The sequence below is a fragment of the Acipenser ruthenus genome, chromosome 3 (assembly GCF_902713425.1).
Source record: "Acipenser ruthenus chromosome 3, fAciRut3.2 maternal haplotype, whole genome shotgun sequence".
NCBI classification, from domain to species: Eukaryota; Metazoa; Chordata; class Actinopteri; order Acipenseriformes; family Acipenseridae; genus Acipenser; species Acipenser ruthenus.
Genome location: NC_081191.1, coordinates 47,482,416 through 47,505,259, shown reverse-complemented (window position 1 = coordinate 47,505,259; position 22,844 = coordinate 47,482,416). Strand labels below are relative to the sequence as shown.

The 22,844-nt window shown below is 38.6% G+C and overlaps 1 protein-coding gene across 2 annotated transcripts in view; it reads right to left on the bottom strand.

Annotated features, from left to right (window-relative positions):
* Positions 1–22,844, bottom strand: part of nek11 (NIMA-related kinase 11) — a 222,504-nt gene extending 199,660 nt beyond the window's left edge. The window contains exons 1-2 of one of the 2 annotated variants that reach the window (XM_034058454.3): positions 22,731–22,844; positions 21,330–21,544 (exon numbers count right to left, since the gene is read on the bottom strand). In XM_034058454.3, coding sequence (XP_033914345.3) covers positions 21,330–21,502 — 173 coding nt within the window. In that variant the 5' untranslated portion in view covers positions 21,503–21,544; positions 22,731–22,844. The remainder of the gene's footprint in view (positions 1–21,329; positions 21,545–22,730) is intronic. The other variant, XM_059013082.1, reaches the window with a different exon arrangement.

Here is a 22,844-nt window from a genome sequence, read left to right as displayed (position 1 = left end):
AGGCAAGGCAGGAAATGTCATCATACAATTAACACTTTTTTAACAGGTTCTTTTCTGCTTTAAGTGACACCTGTAGGCTTAAAACATGTTAAAAAGGACATTTGGAGAAACTCAAAAGGATTGACCCCACCTCTAGCCCCCCAGTAATTCGAGCCCTGACATTTGCCTCTTTTGCTATGTGTTGTTTTTCTTCTATTAAACTAATAGCTGTGATAAAGAGAAATACTTATAAAATACCTTATATAGCTATCACACATATGCAACAGATAACATTAATCTTAAATATGAGTACCCTATTGTCTCTTGTTTTCCTTAAACTTTGCAGGATAAAATATACTTCTTCTATAATACATTTAACACAGAAATAAAAATAAGGGGTCACCAAATTAAAAAGAGATTTATCCTGCCTCTAAGGCAGCTTATTTAGATATTAAAAAAAAACAAAGGTAAAATAAAATTGTTTTAATTTGTACCTCATCACAGAGGCTCATTCCTGGGGAGCTGAGAGCAGTGGAAATAAGAGGGGACTCTGAAACCTACCGTGAAAGGACTTTGAGGACAAAACAATAAGGCTCTTCCCTGGGACATTACACCCATGATTTTATTTTTTTTGTTTCATTTGTGTAAATAGTGTAAATAAACTGTGTCTTATTTCCCTGAAATCCTGTTTTACTATGTGCGGCCATTTACACAATGGCAAGTTCAAAAGTGTGTATTACACTTTACTTTAAGTTCCATTGATTAAAATGCAATTAATTAGTGATTACATTTGAATTAATATAACATAAATTCACTCCCCACTTCATTGTCAACAGCAAACATTACATGCATTACAAACATGACCAGGGTCAGTGTTATCATGGGGTTTGCATTTATGAATCAGTGTTGAATGTACCATGATCCTTAGTGCATATTAATTCAATATGAAGTAATGATACATGGTTGCTCATATATAATTACAATGTTAACAGAACTTAATAGCCATACTTGTTAGCTGCCCTATAATGTTCAGTCTTCTGTCCCTTGATGACAAGTGAAACATTGGCCCTTGATTTTGTGGCTGCTGTTGCTGTCTGATAAAGAGTCTCTGACAAGTTGGTCAGGTTTCCACCAGAATAGAAATCCGCTATTTCCTAATAGGGATTGAGCTAGGCTTATACCCAGTGAGCACTTGAGAACAATTAAAAGTTTTGGTCTTGCTTCTTATGTGGGGAAGACCTAACACTAACTTGAACCAACATCTTCACCTTCTGATGAGAGAGACCTATACCAACAACTCAAGACTTGTCTTAAGACCCTATGTGCTTACTCTAAATTTAGTACAGAATAATATAACTGAATTAAATTCTGCTGTAGTGGAATTCAACAATGTCATACACAGTCACGTGATCGCTGAGGCCAAATAAAAGAAATATGTGTAGTTCGGGTTACCCAACTGCCCCTATTTTTTCCACCCGACTCTAAATACTTTTTGCTGATAATGAGCTAAACTTTTCGCTATCAATCTGAAAAAATGACCACAGTGCGCGGCCACGTTTTCGCGCATGCGATTTTCCAGAAGCTGCATAGCAAACAAGATCTTCAGTACATATCGTTACAAAAAGGATATTGCTGCTCTAGAAAGAGTGCAAAGAAGAGCAACCAGAATTATCCCGGGTTTAAAAGGCATGTCGTATGCAGACAGGCTAAAAGAATTGAATCTATTCAGTCTTGAACAAAGAAGACTACGCGGCGATCTGATTCAAACATTCAAAATCCTAAAAGGTATAGACAATGTCAACCCGGGGGACTTCTTTGACTTGAAAAAAGAAAAAAGGACCAGGGGTCATAAATGGAGATTAGATAAAGGGGCATTCAGAACAGAAAATAGGAGGCACTTTTTTACACAGAGAATTCTGAGGGTCTGGAACCAACTCCCCAGTAATGTTGTTGAAGCTGACACCCTGGGATCCTTCAAGAAGCTGCTTGATGAGATTCTGGGATCAATAAGCTACTAACAACCAAACGAGCAAGATGGGCTGAATGGCCTCCTCTCGTTTGTAAACTTTCTTATGTTCTTATATAAAATGTTGGAGTCTCAGCAGCACGGCTGCAGCATATTGCCAAGTAATTGTTTTCCGCTATTGTTTGAAAAATGTGACCACATACCAGAAAAAATAATTATAACCAGTGTCAGACTCGGGCTTATTTATCTTGAATAGTAGCCTATTTTATTTCTCACCAATACTTCATCGTTTAATGTTCCCGACGCATTTTTTCCTTGTACTGTGTTTTTGGCTAAACAGTAGCCTACTGAAATTGACAAGCAGCACCAGAAACTGAAATTGACGTGGAAACTGTTTTTTTTAAGGGCAATTGCATTTTAGCATTTTAGAGTTTATTCAGTTCTGACATTTCTAAAATAAATTAAGTACAAATGAGTACAATAGCTGACCTTGTTTTTTTTTTTCCTTCCAAAACTGACAAACTAAACACAATCCGACAACTCGATGAAACAGCACATGACAGGCACCACCTCCCTCATCGATCCTGCGCTCCCAGCAAGATCTCTTGATTTGCTGAAAATAATTGTGAAAGCTTATAATACAAAGTGAAAGTTGTTTAATACCATATCAATGTTACAAATACACCACACACCTGTTTTTACTAGGCTATAATATAAAGCCTTCTGTTCTTTATTTTATTGCATACATTTTGTCGTGTTAATATTTTATTTGCGACCTGCTATTTTATCTGATTTAAATAAAAAATCTTTCTTTTTTAATTGTATGCATTTTATTGCTTGTTTCTTATTTCTGTGATCTGTGATGTCTGTATGATCTTTATATTTGTTATTGTAAAAGAACTTTGGGGTAATATATTGTTTGTAAAAAGGGCATGTGTTAGGCTAATATTGTCAGTTTTTTTATGCTTTCATATATATTTGTGCTCTGCAGTTTCATGGGTCTTTTTTTTTTTTACGGCTTAGCATGCAGCAATCATATTTATTCAGTTGGACTTTTCGTATTAGTGTGTAAGCTATATTGTGGTCATTTTGAGGACTTGTCTTATTTGAAAGAGTTCCTTTGCTATATTGTATTATGACTGACTGCGCTGTGTCAAGGATAGTGTGTCATTTTGAGAGTCCTGCAGTGCTGATACCAAGCTTATTCTATTTTGTGGATGGAATATCCTCCAGTTTTAAATAATCATTGTCTAATCCTAAACATTTTTAAACATTATACCTGACATTTAGGGATAGATGTATAGAAGGTGTTGCCCTGTCAATTTCTCAAGGATTTCAAATCTGAAATCAGAATTGAATTATCTTGTACAGGTGCAGAGCTAGATAAGGTTTTATAATACCACATATTTTACAAAAATCAACCCCGGAAATGGCAAATATGAAATATTAATAAAACCATTTTAAAAACTACCAATTTCAACCTCTTTCCAAGGTCCATATAAAAATAGATATTGTCGCTTCACAATTCCTCAAGGATTTCAGATCTGAAATCAGAAGTGAAATATCTTGAACAGTTTCAGATCTAGATAAGGTTTTATAATGTATGTAATTTTAGAAAACTCAACCCCCGAAATCTTAAGTATTAATAAATAATTTTATAAACTGCCAATTTCAACCTCTTTCCAAGTTTCATAGAAAAAAAAAACTTAGGAGGATATTGTAGCTTCACAATTTCTCAAGGATTTCAAATCTAAAATAAGAATTTAAATATCTTGAACAGTTGCAGAGCTAGATACTGTTTTATAATTTATGGAATTTTAGAAAAAAAAAAAAAAATCTACCTGTGAAATGGCAAATGCCAGCCAAGCCTAAGACTTGCCAAAAACTTATTGGAAACATTATTACCCTGTTTGAGATACAACTATATTTAAGTATAAAAATGAAGAAATAACAACACACAATATTGTATTTATTTATTTAAATAGTGGCAAATTACAAGGTAAAATAAACTTAGACAAAATTAAGATTTCAGATGTTTATTTTCAAAACTACAATAAATAATAAATCAAGAGACTGTCAGGGCCCTCCTCCATCCATCTTCTGGCTTACACACACCTACACAAAATATTAAAATACCAATTAATAATAATAAACAATTCTCCATCTTTTTTTCACACACAGAAAAATTAAACTGACAACAAAATAAAATAAAAAAGTAAACTAATAATAAAATACATGGCTGATTAATAATAACTACAACTAAATAATGACTCACTGTTCTTTGCACAAACAAAATAGAAGTCATGGCTAAATAATACACAAATAAAGGGAATCATGATCAAATACATGGCTCAATAATAATAACTAACTTACAGCTAAATCATGCCCCTTTACACACATATACACAAAAGTAAAAAAAACACCCTAATAAAATATGAAATAATTACCGAAAGTTTAAATAAATTAAAACAGTTTAATAATAATAATATTGACTAACGTTACAGCTTAGAATGATACGTCCTAAAAAAAACAAAAACAAACAACAAACAAAACGTGTCCAAAGAATATTGCTGATGTAATTTAGCATCACACGCAAAATGTCTATTTTCTCCTGAGGAGAAACAACTTAAAAAAAGGGGGAAAAGAAAGTAAAATGAACACGAACAGAAGTGAAACTAACTTAAATATTTTTATTTTATTTTTGTTATATGTTAGTAGTACAGTACAGTTTCTCTTTGTTTGGATCTTACAGTTAGCTCTGCCTAGAAAGCAAGCAAGCACACACACACACACACACACAGACAGACAGACAGACATGACGCAGCCATTTTTTTTTTTTTTTTAAACCCAACAAATATAAAGTTTTAAAAACAAAATAAGGAAAAAAAAAACAATACGACTAATTATTTTAAGTATTTACCTTTTAGATTATGTGCTGATTATCAGTCTTGGAATTGAAGAATTGTAGATAAAGAACTTCGAGTCCGCTGTCCACTCAGTCGTAATGGCGCTGGCAGTGAGACTCGTCTTCAAAATCAAAATAATATATGTCACACCCATCCTAGCCTTAAACCAATGGTATAATGACACAGCCCGTGGTCATGGCAATGACCCAAACACGAAAAAAACAAGATAGCTGGTTGGACGGCTGAGAAATGACCCTTTTGTCATCATGAATTTTTCAATGAAATTAGAGCGCGGCAGCTGGAAAGGGTTAAAAACGAGTCGGAAGTCTAGGGTGAAATGTACAAAACATGCCCAAAGCTGTTAGCAATTTTTTGGGGAATGCTTTGCAGCAGCGGTTTTCTTTGCAGTTAAACCTTAGATTAAGATGTAATTATGGACCTTCCTGCGTAAGTCCGCAAAAAGGGGGCGGATAGTGCAAATGAAGGTTCGCAAATATTACAATGAGATGTACTAAAGCTTACTGCAACACTTACAATTGCATCAATTTGGTCAGAACTTTTGAAAGCACTTTTTAAACAGTTGCAATTGTTGCTGGCATTTCCCAGTCCACTTTTTCTCATACGTTGCCAGTTGTGCTCAATGCATGAAGTACCTAATTTTCACTAAAGTCAGGGTGTACTTACAAGCCTTGAAAACAAATTTATATGACATTTCTGGTGCCACTAACCCCTCCAGCTCATTCTGAGTAGGGTTACCATATGGCTCCAGATTAACCGGACACTTTGAGACAGACCGGGATTTCAAAATTCCCCCCAAATTGAAAGTAATTCACGTATAAATGAGCTCCACCTTTGCTGAGATTAATCCTGCTGTGGTGAAATTGCTTGGGCGCAGCAAACAATTCACACTGATCAGCTGCTTCTGATCTTTTCTTAATGAACGAATAGCTAATCTATCAATACAGCAACGAGATGATGATGCTTTGATTGTATTTTTAGAATAATATGGGCGATTGAATTTTAACAAACAGAAAAAAATAGCGACTGGCTGCAATTCATTCTTAGTATAATACAATTATTTGACGCACCATTATTAACTGTAGCTAAGGATGGTTCATTTACACATTCATTTATTTCAATTTAGGGGCAAGTTTGAAATCCCATTCTGTCTCACAGCGTCCGGTTAATCTGGAGCCATGGTAACCCTAATACTGAGCATCTGTATAGGACCATGATCTAGTGTGTGTTAATTGTCTAGGCTACTAAGTAGGACAAGATAAAAATAATAATAATTAAAATAAAATTTAAAAAAACTCTAAAATAATTTTATTATTTGTTTATTTAGCAGACGCCTTTACCCAAGGCGACTTACAGAGACTAGGGTGTGTGAACTATGCATCAGCTGCAGAGTCACTTACTACTACGTCTCACCCGAAAGACGGAGCACAAGGAGGTTAAGTGACTTGCTCAGGGTCACACAATGAGTCAGTGGCTGAGGTGGGATTTGAACCCGGGACCTCCTGGTTACAAGCCTGTTTCTTTAACCACTGGACCACAATTTAAAATAATATTTTATTCGCATTGTACACTAATGTGTACAATGCAGCAGCATGATTTATTTAGTGTTACTAGTTAGCTAAATTAAAAAGAAAGTGTGCTAGGTATTCATTTGATTTTACTACTATACGGTATACTGTATACAGATTCAAAACAAGGAATGGCAGGGCAAAACTGAAGCGCAACGGAGCTCAGCGTGTTTATTAAATAATAAAACAAAAGATTTAAACAAAACAAAACACCAAACAAAAAGGGCACAAGGGCCAAACAAACAAACAATAACAAGGTGTATGATGGTTGCGAAACCAGCATAAGTAGCAATTGTTTACTTCTCTTCACAAACTCACGTCTCTCCTCTGACACACTCCTCCCAGACAAAGGATCTCTCCTGACTTTTAATTAATCAATAATTAACAATTACTCAATTAAGGCTCCAGCCACATTCTCACATGTATTTTGGCAAGGAGGAATTTAACACCCTCCCTGCCGATCCAAAACACACAATCATATTAATAATAAAAAGGAACAAATACAAATTGTAAGATAGCAGGTTGTGAGAGACAGCAGGGAGGGGGTTAAAACCTCCCTGCGAGAGAAACATACGAGAGAAATGCACCTTTTTTGTATTGTATTGTTTTATTGTTTCATTTAGTTTTGTTAATTGTTTGATTGTATTGCTTTATTGTTTAGTTTAATTGTTTTATTATTAATGATCATCCGCACCTGGGCGTTATTGGGGAATTAGACCCAGGTGCGGGGTTTAAAAGGAGAGCAGGCAGTCTGCTCGAGGCTGCTGAGTAGAAGGAGGCAGAAGAGGTGTGCTGTCTCTGAGTAGCCAGAGGAAGAAAAAAAAAAAAAGTAAGTGCGGTGTCAAACCTGTGGTTTTGAAAGGACGGGAAAACAGCTTAGCTGTCCCGTGTTAGGAAGGGAGTTCCTGAAAGTTGAGTTAGTGCTCCAAGAGGAGTTAGGTGTTTGTTTTGCTTTTGTATTTGTTTTGATTTTGTGTTTATTAAAAATCAGCGCAAACGCGCTTGAAAAATCCATTTCAGTGTCCTGGGTCGTATTCTTAAAGGGGCAACGAACCCGAGCAAGGGCCGCTCGTTTACAATATATACATAAAAACAGTAATAGATCATAACAGAACAAAAATAATATATAAATTAATAAGGGGCGGCACCCCGTCACAATACTGTATAGGCCTACAGATGTACAGATTTATATTTTTTACATAATGTAATGTGTAGCCTACCCAAAACACATTAGTGTTATTTCAGCGCAATGATTTATATTTAAAATACATAGAGAACTATAAATGTATGTGTGTGCGATTTTACTGTATTGTTTTTAAATCCGGCACCGCCGTATGTTGGACAAACATGTCCGGTTTAGCGAGGGGCTACTGTATGATTATGAAAAGCTTTTATTTTGATTCTTGCACCCTTGCATGTATGGACGTTATCCTTCGGGCACCCTCTGCTGCAGCAAACCACAGCTCAACTCCCGCTATTTATTTGAACAATGGCGCACGACTCTCGCAATGTATGCTAGAGATCTTGCTAAGAAGAAGCAACAAATATTTAAATTAGTATATTGCCACTCTTTTCATTAACATATTTTCTCATAGTGCATACGACAAAATGAATACTTTGCGAATTGTTGCCACGAAAATGCAAATTGCGGTATGTTTGCACTGTGACTGGCCCATCTTAGTACATCTACTACTTAGTGTATGTAAAATAGAATTGTGGATGTGAATAGTCAGATTGTTTTCCAAACGGTTTCATGGGGGTACATCCGGCATTAGCATTTTTGAAAATACAGTATTGCACCGAATATAGCCTTGCAGCCAAATAATATTTCTCAAGAAAAGGCAAGGATAGCCCTCCTAGTTTAGAGAGTGAGTCTCATTTTCTTTATTCTGGGCTGGGAACCTTCCATTGAAAATCTACCAGAGAGACAGGCAGCATTTTCCAGTTCAGCATCTTCTACTATTAATTCTAATTATTATACTGATTATTGGTAACCTAAAACTTAGTTCCAGTCTTCACATAATATAATGATCTACATGCAAATAAACATTTTCCCATCCAACTAACAGTATGATTTTTCAAGCAGGTATAATGTATTTGCAAGTTCCCTAACAATCCAATTATTATATCATGTTTAACTGCTGAAACTTACAGAAATATCATTACAGTAGCACTTTCACCCCTTGCAGGAAAATAAATCACTATGAGCAAATTTTCAGAAACTCGCTCATATCACTAACACGCCTATATGTAGACATTATTCTTGAAAATGTTTCTTTGTAATGGCTTATCCCACAAGGTTGAGATTAAATGTTGGGGTTATTTATAAAGATACACATTAAATATAGAACACAGTAAAACATCGCAATCCAAATGCCGAGGGGGGGAGCAGTGTCTTCGAAAAACAGGAACAATTTATTAAATACCAGCAACAAAGTTAGTCCTGCCTGCAACGGACGTGTTTTGCAGAATGCTTTAATTCAGCTTTGCAGGCAGTGTTCTGCAGCGCCCAGTGGTGTGCTGGGGCATCAACTTAGTGATGTTCAGATTTGCAATGTTTTACTGCATATGAATGCTAGTTCACTTTGACCCGGTTAATCCAACATTTTTCAGAATTAAAATATGACATAGATTTGAGATACACCCGCCCCTCGCTATACTTGGGGTTCGGATATATAGCAGTCCTAGAGTTGGCTCCCCATTTTTACAGTCTAACTGCGCATGCCACTGAATATTATTCACCGCATTAGATCATCTATCATGATGTGGTTGAATTTGCTGTAGGAGCTCAAACACCCTCAGAACATCCATGTGAACAAGAAAAACAAGCAGAAAAAAGTAACCGATTACTTTCCCCAGTTGCATTGACTGACTCTACTGTAACAAAAGTAAGTCACTGATTTAAAATAAAAAAAAATTAAAAATGTACTATTGATATGCTTGTGTAATTTTGTTTAGTAATGCTGGTGCAGTATGTAATGTACATATTACTTTTACTGTTTGTCATGTAGCATACAGTGATTGATCGTTTTCTATAACTGTAAACAATAAAGTGCATTTAAATGCTTATTACAGTTACACCATCTGTTTTTTTCTATGTGTTTCTCAATGTATCGCTGCCCTCGTTATAACAGAGGATTTATATCGGACCCTGATGCCCCCGATAAAACAAGGGAGTGGTTGTACAGTATTTGTTAGCCTATTTGTGTTTCTATGGGTTTCTCGCTATATCACGGCCCTCGATATATAGCGGATTAATATTGGATCCCGACACCCGCGATATATCGAGTGGGTGGTGTATTAATGTTACTTGCAGATTTGTATAAGATAAACAAGGATGCGCTCTTTAAACAAAAGCTGTTTAGTGTCTAAACACAAGTACGATAATAATATTAATAAATCAAACAGAAAAATGCTACTGATGTTAAGCCTGACATGCAAAGTGAAATTCATGCAGTTTAACCCTTTGCAGTCCATTTATTAAGTGCGCGTCAGGCGCGTCAGTTCCAATTTATTTTCACACGCGCAGTTAATTTTAGACGCGCTGTTTAAAATGTATTTTTTTCCACAGTCAAACAGGTTTAAATGGCCCTGCATATCAACAAAGCACTCACTAGGCTTCTCCAGCCCCGCCACACCCTTTCTTTCGCTATCGCTTTCATCTATGTAAGAAATAAATAATAATAAAAATAATAGTCGTACATACCGATCAATCATCTCCGGATCACTCGTTTTATCACCAAACTCCTCAATATTGCGATCAAAGTCATTATTTTATTACTATAACATCTGAAAAAAGCTCTGCAAATGTCCATGATAGTCTCTGTGCGCTGACGCACTCAGCCAGCTTGTTTACTATGACCGCCCCGTTATCTGATACCAGGACCATATATGACTTTTTTCCGACTTGTTTCGGCTCCTGTCGCTCCCACTCGGCAATTGAATGGTTTTCTCGGCTTTTTCCGGAGAAAAAACGACCAGAAACCCGTTTTGCGTTGCTATAATGATGTCGGACCCAGTCCAACAAAGGACCTGAGAGGAATAATTGCAATGTCGGACCCAGTCCGACAATGGACCGCAAAGGGTTAATATGTTAAAATTTGAAAATCCACAAAAAAAAACTCAATTTACGTAGGAGTTTTAAAGCTAAAACTCTGACTTGTATCGCTTAACTGTTAATTCATTGCCACGTCTGTTCAATGTTATTTTCTGCATTCCATCAAGATTAAAATTATTGCAGATGTGTTATTTTTAATAGGAGACGGTCATCTTTTCTTTTTCTTTTTTTGCCTCACCTACAAAAAAATTACTTTATTTACAGCAGACGTTTTATGGCAAAAAATTCACAGTGCAGAAAATAATTTATTGACAGTCATTAAGTGCTGCAGTAATGATGCTACTATATTTTAGTCCCAGTGGTTTCACTCCTTAGAGCTACCTGCCTATAGCATAAAACAAGGCAGGTGGAAAGTTCATTAATGAAGATGCACCCTCAAAATGAGATTGAGCCAGTCGTGAGGTGGAGAAAGTGGGGATGGACTGCTGTAAGTTTCAGCAGTTAATCGTGATATAATAATTGGATTGTTAGGGAACTTGCAAATAGATTATACCTGCTTGAAAAATCATACTGTTAGATGGACGAAATTGAAATGGTGGAAATGACAAATGACTGCTTCCTAATGCAATTTGTCAAGGCACCGACTAGAGGGGAGGCATGCCTTGACTTAGTCTTTTCAAATAATGAAGACAGAATAACTAAAACAGAGGTCAGAGAGCCACTGGCAAACTCAGACCACAACATGGTCTCATTTGAAATATTTTTTAAAACCCCAAAAGTAATGACTAAAGCTAAGGTTTACAATTTTAGAAAAGCAAACTACGAAGGAATGAAACAGAGACTAATAGAAGTAGATTGGAGTAAAATAGAGAAAACATCCACAGAAAAAGGGTGGCTGTTTTTTAAAAATGTAGTACTAGAGGCACAAAACAATTACATACCAAAAGTAGACAAATCTAAATCTAAAACAAAATGGCCAAAATGGTTTAATAGATCAATTAAAAAAAATATTCAGCGAAAAAAGGCACTTTACAGAGCGTTTAAAAGGGACCAAAAACAAAGCACACAGAAAGAGTACTTGGAACTGCAAACACAAGTCAAAAAGGAAGTTAGAAAGGCCAAGAGAGAGATAGAAATCAATATTGCTAAGGGGGCTAAAACCAATTCCAAAATGTTTTTCCAATATTATAACAGCAAGAGAACATTCAAAGAGGAGGTTAAATGTCTAAGAGACAGAAATGGCAAAATCATAGATGAAGAAAAAAAAACAGCAAATATATTAAATGATTACTTTTCACAGGTTTTTACAAAGGAGGACACGGACAACATGCCCCACATGTCGACCTGTTCCTATCCAATTTTAAATAACTTTAGCATAACAGAGGCAGAAGTGTTAAAGGGACTAGGAACTCTTAAAATAAACAAATCCCCTGGGCCAGATGAGATCCTCCCAATAGTACTCAAAGAAATGAAAGAAGTTATTTACAAACCGCTAACCAAGATCATGCAACAGTCTCTTGACACAGAGGTTGTACCGACAGACTGGAAAATAGCAAACGTAATACCGATCCACAAAAAGGGAGACAAAACCGAACCAGGTAACTACAGACCAGTAAGCCTGACTTCTATTGTATGTAAACTTATGGAAACTATAATAAGATCCAAAATGGAAAATTACCTATATGGTAACAATATCCTGGGAGACAGCCAGCATGGTTTTAGGAAAGGGAGATCATGTCTAACAAACCTACTTGACTTTTTTGAGGATGCAACATTGAAAATGGATAATTGCAAAGCATACGACATGGTCTATTTAGATTTCCAGAAAGCTTTTGACAAAGTCCCGCATAAAAGATTAATTCTCAAACTGAACGCAGTAGGGATTCAAAGAAATGCATGCACATGGATTAGGGAGTGGTTAACAGGTAGAAAACAGAAAGTACTGATTAGAGGTGAAACCTCAAAATGGAGAGAGGTGACCAGTGGTGTACCACAGGGATCAGTATTAGGTCCTCTGCTATTCCTAATCTACCTTAATGATTTAGACTCTGGTATAGTAAGCAAACTCGTTAAATTTGCAGACGACACAAAAATAGGAGGAATGGCAAACACTGTTGAAGCAGCAAAGGTCATTCAAAATGATCCAGACAGCATTCAAAATTGGGCAGACACATGGCAAATGAAATTTATTAGAGAAAAGTGTAAAGTATTGCATGCGGGCAATAAAAATGTGCATTAAAAATATCATATGGGAGATAGTGAAATTGAAGAAGGGAACTATGAAAAAGACCTAGGAGTTTATGTTGACTCAGAAATGTCTTCATCTAGACAATGTGGGGAAGCTATAAAAAAGGCTAACAAGATGCTCGGATATATTGTGAGAAGTGTTGAATTTAAATCAAGGGAAGTAATGTTAAAACTCTACAATGCATTAGTAAGACCTCACCTAGAATATTGTGTTCAGTTCTGGTCACCTCGTTACAAAAAGGATATTGTTGTTCTAGAAAGAGTGCAAAGAAGAGCAACCAGAATTATCCTGGGTTTAAAAGGCATGTCGTATGCAGACAGGCTAAAAGAATTGAATCTATTCAGTCTTGAACAAAGAAGACTACGCAAAGAAAAAAGGTCCAGGGGTCATAAATGGAGATTAGATAAAGGGGCATTCAGAACAGAAAATAGGAGGCACTTTTTTACACAAAGAATTGTGAGGGTCTGGAACCAACTCCCCAGTAATGTTCTTGAAGCTGACACCCTGGGATCCTTCAAGAAGCTGCTTGATGAGATTCTGGGATCAATAAGATACTAACAACCAAAAGAGCAAGATGGGCTGAATGGCCTCCTCTCGTTTGTAAACTTTCTTATTTTCTTATGTTCTAAGATGACAGTGTAACTAATGAAAGTACAACATGAGTTATTACAATGTACTGTAAAATAGCACTTGCCACTTTTACCATGCTCACAATTCAGGAGATAAAAAAAAATAAAAATAAAAATAAATGTTACCTACCTACCCTATTTTTTTTTTTCCAGTGTAACCCAAACCATACATATTTTTTTATTTGGCCTAACTTGGTGTGGGTGATGGTTTTTCTCACAAATACACATACATTTCATTGAAAGTTGTAGTTGTAAGTGAAGAAGAATCAGATGAAACATAAAAGCATTACTCATTAAGGTAAATCATGTGGGCTCTGGCAGGATTTTTTCTAGTCTTTGTATCACTCCACTTCGGTGGATTAAAACCTCATCTGCCTACCTTCCCTTAGGTATATTACACCAGGCTGATTAATGCCCACAGTAAGCATATCATCTGTTTGAAAGAACAGAAAGCTATCTTTATTTGTATGGGGCAACATCGACCTCCTGCTCTAACAATTTCTAGGTAATAATGGCATTGGTTTATAACTTGAGTCATTTTCTTTTCTTGGGATTGCCCTACTAATCAACTTTGTGTTCCTGACATTTCACTCAATATCTTGTAAGCCTTGTCAGAGATTGGTGTCAGTGTCTAGATTTTTATCAAAGCGAAGAAACCAAAGTAAGTGACAGAAAATCACTTCTAAATTTTTGGCTCATGCTGTTTTGTTTGTTTTTGCTGATATATGGTATTAAGACTAGGTATATGTCTACAAAATAACTGTATTTGGTTCTGAAGAAAAAAAACTCAAATGGGTGTGTGACAGGGTGGCTAAGACGCTGACGTCAGACAGAAGCAGACACGGGAAAAATACTGACACCAGGCAAGTACTGCATTTAAAGGCTGCGCCGTTTTATTCAACAAAAATAAATAAAATATTCAAACAAAAACACTGTGCTCACACAGCAAAATAAAAGGGTAACACAAATAATCACAAACACAAAAGTAATAAATAAACTATACAGGTCAGGCTGGGCAGTCGCTGTCACTGTTCCTGTATATTAGTTTCATTTTAGTTTCGCTTTCTCTCTCTCCACTCTACGCTCCTCTCGTACACCCACCCCGAATTCAGAGAGCTGCAGGCTTTTATAGCGTGGGTTTAACTGGCTAGTAATTAGTCTATTACCCCTCGGCCACAATCTGCACAAGTTTATCAAATCACCGTGGATGGGGCTACCCATCCATGCTACCAAACAAAACAATCGGCTACGCCGTCCTAAATACATAAATACAATAATAAATACAAAACACTAACAAAACATACGGCGCTTCACCATCATATAAATACATAAATAAACAAACAAACAAATACATACAATATAACACAGGCGGAGGGGGAAACCCTGTTCTAAAATAAATCCACACATTTAATCAGCAGGGCTTACTACCGCCCTGCTACATACCCCCCCCCCCCCCCCCCCCCCCCTCCCCCCTTGTGCAATGCACACTTGGCCCCCACGGCCACCTCCCCCCTCAGTCTCAAAGTCAGGAGATAGTGTGGCTGAAGCCACACTATCTCCTGCCGCGAAAGTGCGGCTGGGGGAGCTGGGGTCCTGACCTCTCCCCCCTTCTTCATGGCCGGCAGTTCCCCTCCGTGGGGCTCCAGCCACAGTACCTCCTGCTGCATGGCAGGACCGGCAGCGACCGCAGGCGAAGCAGAGCCCCCGGCAACGTCCCCAGGCGAAGCAGGACCCTTGGCAACCTCAGGCAAAGCAGGACCCTCGTTGACCCCAGGCGAAGCAGGACAGGCAGCAACCCTAGAAGCAGCAGAGCTGGTGACGACCCCAGGCGATGGCAGCAGCGGTGGACGCTCGGGAGGCCACGGCAGCAGCGGCGGACCCTCGGGAGGCAAACTCGGGAGGGGAGCCCCTGGCCATGGAGGCGGCAGAGGGAGCTCCACTTCTCCCTCGTACCCTGTAACTGGGGCGGAGCAGCAGGCAGCCCCAGGCGATGCGGAGCAGCAGACAGCCCCAGGCGATGCGGAGCAGCAGGCAGCCCCAGGTGATCCAGGAGTGGCATCCCTGAGCGGTGCAAGGCAGGCATCCTTGGGCGGTGCGAGGTAGGCATCCCTGGGCGGTGCGAGGCAGGCACCCTTGGGCGGTGCGAGGCAGCCATCCTTGGGTGGTGTGAGGCTGGCATCCTTGGGCGGCGGCAAACTGGCATCCCCGGACGACGGCAACCTGGCATTCCCAGGCGATGCACGACAGGGCGGCAGTGGTCCCTCAGGAGGCGACGGCGGCAACAGACCCTCAGGAGGCGATTGCACGAGGGCAGCCAGGACCAGCGGTGGTGCTAGGATTGGCCCTCTTCTCAGCCGCGGTGACGCAGCGGTTTTCCCCCTTGCCCTGCTTAGCAGCCTATGCAAGGCCGGCTGCGGACCGCCAGCATCTTGTCCCGGTCCGTCCTGTCTTGATGGGAGAGGCAGCTCCTGCTTCTCTCCCTCGGGTGGTGGTGGTGGTGGAGGCAGAGACAGCTCCTGCTGCTCTGCTCCTGGCAAAGGCGGCAGGGGTTCCTCCCCTTCTGGCTGCGAAGGCGGCAGGGGCTCCTCCCCTTCTGGCTGCGAAGGCAGCAGGGGCTCCTCCCCTTCTGGCTGCGAAGGCGGCAGGGGCTCCTCCCCTTCTGGCTGCAAAGGCGGCAGGGGCGCCTCCCCTTCTGGCTGCGAAATCGGCAGGGGCTCCTCCCCTTCTGGCTGCATTGGGGAAACCAGCAGGCATGCTCCCTCTGCTGGTGGTGGCGATGGAGGCGGAACCAGCAGGCATGCTCCCTCTGCTGGTGGCGGAGATGGAGGCGGAACCAGCAGGTACTCTACCTCTGCTGGTGGAGGTGGGAGCGACCCGCAGTCCTCCCACGGCGATGGAGGTGGAACCAGCAGGTACTCTTTCTCTGCTGGCGGAGGTGGGAGCGGCAAGTCGTCCTCCCACGGAGGTGGAGGCGGAACCAGCAGGAACTCACCCTCTGCTGGCGGAGGTGGGACCAGCAGGTACTCTCCCTGTGCTGGCGGAGGTGGGAGCGACACACAGTTCTCCCAGGGCGGTGGAGGTGGAACCAGCAGGTAGTCTCCCTCTGCTGGCAGAGGTGGGAGCGACACATAGTCCTCCCAGGGCGATGGATGTTCTGCCTTCCCCCTCTTGGGCTGTGGACACACCGACTCCCCCCTCTTGGGCTGTGGACGCACCGACTCCCACCTCTTGGGCTGTGGATGCACCGACTCCCCCCTCTTGGGCTGTGGACGTTCGGGCTCCTCCCACTCAGGCGCAGGACGTTCAGGCTCCTCCCACTCAGGCGCAGGGCGTTTGGGCTCCTGCCTCTAGGGCTGTAGTGGGGGTGGGCACAGCAGGCGTTCCTCTTGTGGGAGGGGGCAGTTTGCTGGGAAATGCCCCAACTCCTCACAGATGCAGCAGCAATACTGCACTCCCATGCTGTGGCTGTAGCCCTGGTTCCACCTCCTCTTCCTGAGGTGGAGTGTGGTAGCAGTCAGGAGACACGTGGCCGACCTCGCCAACTTTAAAACACCACTCCTCCCCCCTCAAGCATGTCAGGCAGACTTGCTCCAGCTGTTGCTGCTGCTTCCTCCAGCTCCTCCTTTTTCCTCCCATCTTTCCTCTTCTTCCTCCCATCTTTTCTCCTCTTCCTTTTCACTCCACACGTAATAGTAAAAAATGAAAAAAAATTTAAAAAACTGCAGTACCCCTCGTCTGCCTGAGTCCAAGTGGCGCTGGTGATCCCAATCTTAATCACACAGGCTATTCACTTTACTGAAATAATGTACAGTACTAAGACAGGGCCCTATGGAATTTGTGTTATTTTGTTCTGATTCCACACCAAATCGTAAACCTACATGCTTCTACGTTTTCCATTTGGTTTGTGTTCATCTTCATTGGATTAAGTATTGTTTTATCTAATTGTATTGAAAAATAGTATTGTTAACTTTAAAAACGGGTTGTATTTTTTTTTTTTTAGTGCAGTGTGGGACGCTCCAAAGCAAACAGATAGGCATGTTTCATAACTTTTAGTTTTGAACTTGATCAATTCTACATTACTGCTATGCCCATGGTTTCACTACCATAAATCTTCTCTGTGTGAACATTGGGATCGTATTGTTCAAAGTGACTGCTGTAATAGCAATCTGTGTGAGGAGTACTTTTGTGTTGTAATACAGACGTTAAAAATAGTCTGCAACGTTGTCTAATTGTTTAAGTCCTTAAAAAGGTTTCTATTTATTTTCCATGATTCCATTTATTATTTTTTTACTGATTCAGCCCTTCTCGTTGTTTATCCCTTACAGAATACTCTGACTCATTTATAACCCAGCTACAGAAACCGTCCCCCCGCCACCCATTCCCCCACTTTTAAAACCAAAGTTACGCCACTGCCTGTACTGACCATTAGTTTCACATTTTGCCTTCAAATACGTAAATCTCAAGCTTAATGCTCTACTGCCAACTGCATTTCGTACAGCACTTAATTCCGCATTAATATTCTTTTGATTTTGTGATTCCGTCCATGCTCTCGTTAACACAGATTCCATAGAACCTAAGAGCTGAAAAAAGGCAATGCGATGGAGATACACAACAACGCAGGAAGCTGGTCTGTCCTTAATTTATGCAAGACGTATTTACATCACGTGGAAGAACAGGTCAGGTTTCCTTAAAGGGGAAAACCATAGAAAGGGAAACATGTCTTTGCGGAAAATATGCAAAAATAATTTGATAATATATTTTACTGTTAAGTTGCGTTTAAATGTATAATACACATTTTAAAAGAAAATATTTTTAATCCACGTTTACCATTTAAACGTTTAAACCCTTACAGCCCTATTGAAGATGCAACACACAGTAAATTAGTTTATAGACTTTTAATGGCGGTCAAACAACAACGACCAAAACATCTTCCGATCTCCTTCTCGTTCCTTCTCTACCTCATTAGACTAAGGAAACAGCGCCATCTATGGTAACTATTTGTAATATAACTCACTATACCACACACAGTTTCCAGAATTAAAACAGTATCCAGAAGTCAGTATTCAGAATTGCAGAATATAGTGCTCGATAAGGCCATAATATCACACTTCACTTGCAAATGAAAATGCACAAAAGCAACTAAAGATCACAGATTAAAAAGAAATACATCACAGTAGCTAAAACTGTTTAACCATTAACTGTTTTACATTACAGTAGCTGGTCTTGTTCGCTTGTTGCTGCATTTTCATCAGGTGAAACTGGAGGAAGTGCTGTGTAACTACACAATAAAGACTGATTTGTGCATGTAAGAAAAAAAAAACGAGGACTGTGATGGATAATTAAATAAACTGTAACATTGATGAGGTGGGCTTTGTATCACATTTTTATGCATATACTGTAGGGTAATAAATATTGTTATGAATGAAAGGAGGCTATTCTGTCCATTAGGTTTGTACAATTCCTAGTAGCTGATTGATCCAAGAACTTTGTATAATTGTCTCTTAAAGAACCCTGGAGCAGCCATATCATGGTTTGGTAACCCATTCCTACACATAACACTCTGTCTTCATGTTCTCCATGCCATTGCTTATTCTGTACCAAAATGTAGTATTTTACTGAATGCTGGCAAGATTAGCTACAGCATGTGTGGAACATACCTCTTGCAACTGTATGCAAAGCCCTGTATGGTTATTAGATCATTTTAATACTGTGAACTGTCAGAAGATGTATGATCATCAGAATATTTGAAAATTATATCTCTTTCCAGAACATAAAAGTAATTTATGTTTTTAGTCTGTCTCTGATTCTTACTATACAAACCGGTACTTCCAATAGAAGCATAATGCTTATCACAAGAAACACAATGTTGCCTGGGGGAAAGAAGCTATTACTGCTCGCCTGTCAGCTGAACATCCACAGTCTCTTTCTAGATAGACTCGCATTTAAGGATTGTACAATTAAAATAATGTATCTTGTTTAAAATCCAGCATTAGGAACTGAAGACAATCAAATTTAAAAGCGACTAAAGTCTTGCACAATGGATAGTACCGCCTCCAACAAAGTACCACCATCCTGGGGTATTGTTTGAGCTCTGGCCTGGAGTGCCCCCTACTGAGCCACCATCACAATTTCTAGCAGCAACTGTTTTTTTTTTCTTGTAGGTCAACCATCTAAGTTTTGAGCACACCCAACCTTGATCCTAAATGCAGAGAAGATGAGACTCACCATGTGAAAAAATACTACATTACTAACTGTATATTACTATAGTTTCCTATAGTATTCTGCAGTACATACCATAGTGCAATTATACTGGATGGTATGGTAATCATTTTTAAAATGGGTCCAAGGAGGAATATACTGTATCACAGTCTGTAATACCTTCATACACAAGCCGTCATATTCAGAGGAACATTTTCCTTCAACAGAAATACCCTCCTGAATTTTAAAAAGTGCACTTTAATTTATTTCTATCTGCGTGTGAATCTGTCCATTATTGCTCATTTTGTTGCATCTTTAAGAATGTAATGATTTCCTTGGAATATAGCACACTGATTACTACTGCTTTTGGTTTTCATTTTTAACCATTAAAAAACGATAAAACACCCCTGATACAAAAAAAAATGAAATCTGTTATATTCAATAAACACCGGAAAAAAAACACTGGAAATGGTTACTCAATTCATGTTGACTCCATCCCTTTTCCTGTGAATTAAAAAAAAATAATAACCTGAAAAAAAATGTAAAAATTTAAAAAAATAGTGTGCAATTACTGTTGCGCTACTATACATATTGTGACAGAAATAAAACAAAAGTAATTTTAAACAATATTTTCATACAGTATATTAAAAGCAAAAGCCCTGAAAAAAAAGATTTACGTATAACTTGAAAATAGATCAAAATAACAACCGAAAATTGAAATGAATAAAAACAGAAGCACTACATATATAACATTCTATTCTTCTCAATATTGCCCTGCCTTCCCTCACCCCTGCTTTGTAAGCTTTGTGGTTGCTGGTGACCCATCTTGGCTACAGTTACTTTTCTTCAGATTCAGAAAGCTTTTCTTAAGATGGCAGGACTGAACTGACCTAAAGCATCAGGTAGGTAATGCAGCACTTCCTGTTTTTAAAACAGGTCTGTTACCAACTGATAACACTTCCAATTGTCAATACCATACAAAAGAAATTAAGGTATGATGAACTGTATATGCAAAAATAATGTACACAATACAGACACTTTTGTTGCAGGGAGGGCCACATAAATTCTTGTAGTTTAATGCTATAAAATGTTTTTATATATCTATATCTATATATCTATATCTATATCTATATCTATATATATCTATATCTATATCTATATATATATATATATATATAGATATATATATATATATATATATACACACACACACACAATATGTGTTTTCAGTCTGTGTAAATTTGTCATTCAATGCTGTAATAATAACATTCAAACTAAAAAGTTTCGATTTTTTTGTATGCACATTTTTAAAGAGAAAAAAAGATAACATAGAACATGCCTGCCACCTAGTGATACAGTTCTGAACTTCAGGGCTGATCACAAACAAGTTAATTTTCATCTTAAAAATTGTGGATGTATTTCTTGTTATGTTATGTTTTGTTATTATGACAGCAAAAACAAAAGCATAAAATAGATCTTGTTGATATAAATGTCACATGGTATCCATTGTTTCAAGCATATTTACCGTTATCTGTACAAAACTATGTAGTCATCTAAACATTCAGTTCCATACTCAACACAACTTCACAGTATTTTTAGGGTATCCCCACTTGGAAAAACATACTTTACAGGCATGCTTTCCAGCACTGAAGTTCCAAAATCTCTAACCGAAAACAATCACAATGCAGTGATTTAGGAGTATACAGCATGGCACATACTCATGAAAACATGGCACATACTCATGAAAACATGGCACTTACTGTTCTTCTCCTTTTTTAGCCTTCTTATCCTGCACAAGGTATACAGTTCCAAAGCTCCCACTGCCAAGTTTTTGTTGAATGGCATATCTCTTTGCTATGAGGCATCCCGGGCAGATAGCAGTAGGCACTGAACCGTAGACTGTCTTTGAAGGAAGCTCTTTGAATTTAGGCATCTCTTCAAGTGTAGAAGATAACTACTCAAGTGTAGAAGATAACTACAAGAAAGCGTCAGATAAGTGATTCAGTTTATGTGAACAGAGCTAAAAATTCAAATACAGTAAATAAATAAAGTCCAGACAGTTTTTGCAAAAGACTAGACACTATATGTGAATGTAATATTATAAAATGAAAGTAGGAAATTATGACAGCTGAATCACAACACGTAAGGAAAAGGTTACTTCAGTAACTTCACAGAACTCCGAATGAGAGGGAAAGTGTTTTTGGGTTGTTATGATCAGCATTTACAATATTTAAGACGAATGGAAGAACTGGGGTGTGCAGAGCCACAGGAAGTCTTTTGCCATGACTTTCTTATGCCAACTGTTGTATTGGTGGCCACATAATGTTGGTATTGACTGTATCTGACCATCACTGCTGCATCCCATAGTCTTTCGAGTATCTGTGGGATGTGCTGGAGATTCACTGATTTGGACAAATGGAATTGCATTCCACCGGATGTCTACATGAGGCTTGGGGAAATTTATTTGAAAGGGGAACCAAACAAGTACTGTGGTCATTATAATTGTATTCCAACATTAAACCAGTACAGTATAGAAAAGATGACTTAGCAGCTTGTACACAAGAAGACAGCATCTAAACATAATGCATTAAGGTAGACAGTGAACAGAGTATTTGTCCCATAAATATTTGAGACGTGTACAGTACACTGTATTTCAAAGTCAAACTGCATTGCTGTGTTTCTCTATGACACATTTTCAACAATAAGCATCACGTTTTGTTGCTCACGAATGTTGCTCAACAGGTTTTAACCAAGCATAGAAATAATAAACATTTAATCTATAATGCACACATTTTGTAATGCTAATTTTCGTTCTGTTTACACCTGGAAATCTAAGTTGCGATCTGTTTTTTTTTTTAATTATAAGTTTCGTCATGTTTGCAAGATGAAAATGTAAGCTGTGAGCTGTTTTATGCTGCTTTCATAACATATGTGTCACAGTATAATATGAAGTCAAGTAGACAACCATTTGTTTCCCAAATGTTTAATACAAACTAAAAGTTGGAAAACTGTAGTCGTAATTGACAGAGCTGTGGCAAGCTGACCACTTTTTTTCAAAAAACTAAAATGCAATCTGTGCAGCAATGGCCTAACTTCAGGAAGAAGTTTTATTATTGTATTCAGTTTCGAAAACAAAAATAACCAAACGTAGAGTATTTTACCTTGTAGTCTTTACAATTCGATGTTATTTGAAGTACTGGTAGCAAAAAACAACATGCTGTGTTAGCTCGCCTACTTGATGAGCTTTTCTGTCGGTATCCAGTGTGTGTTTACAC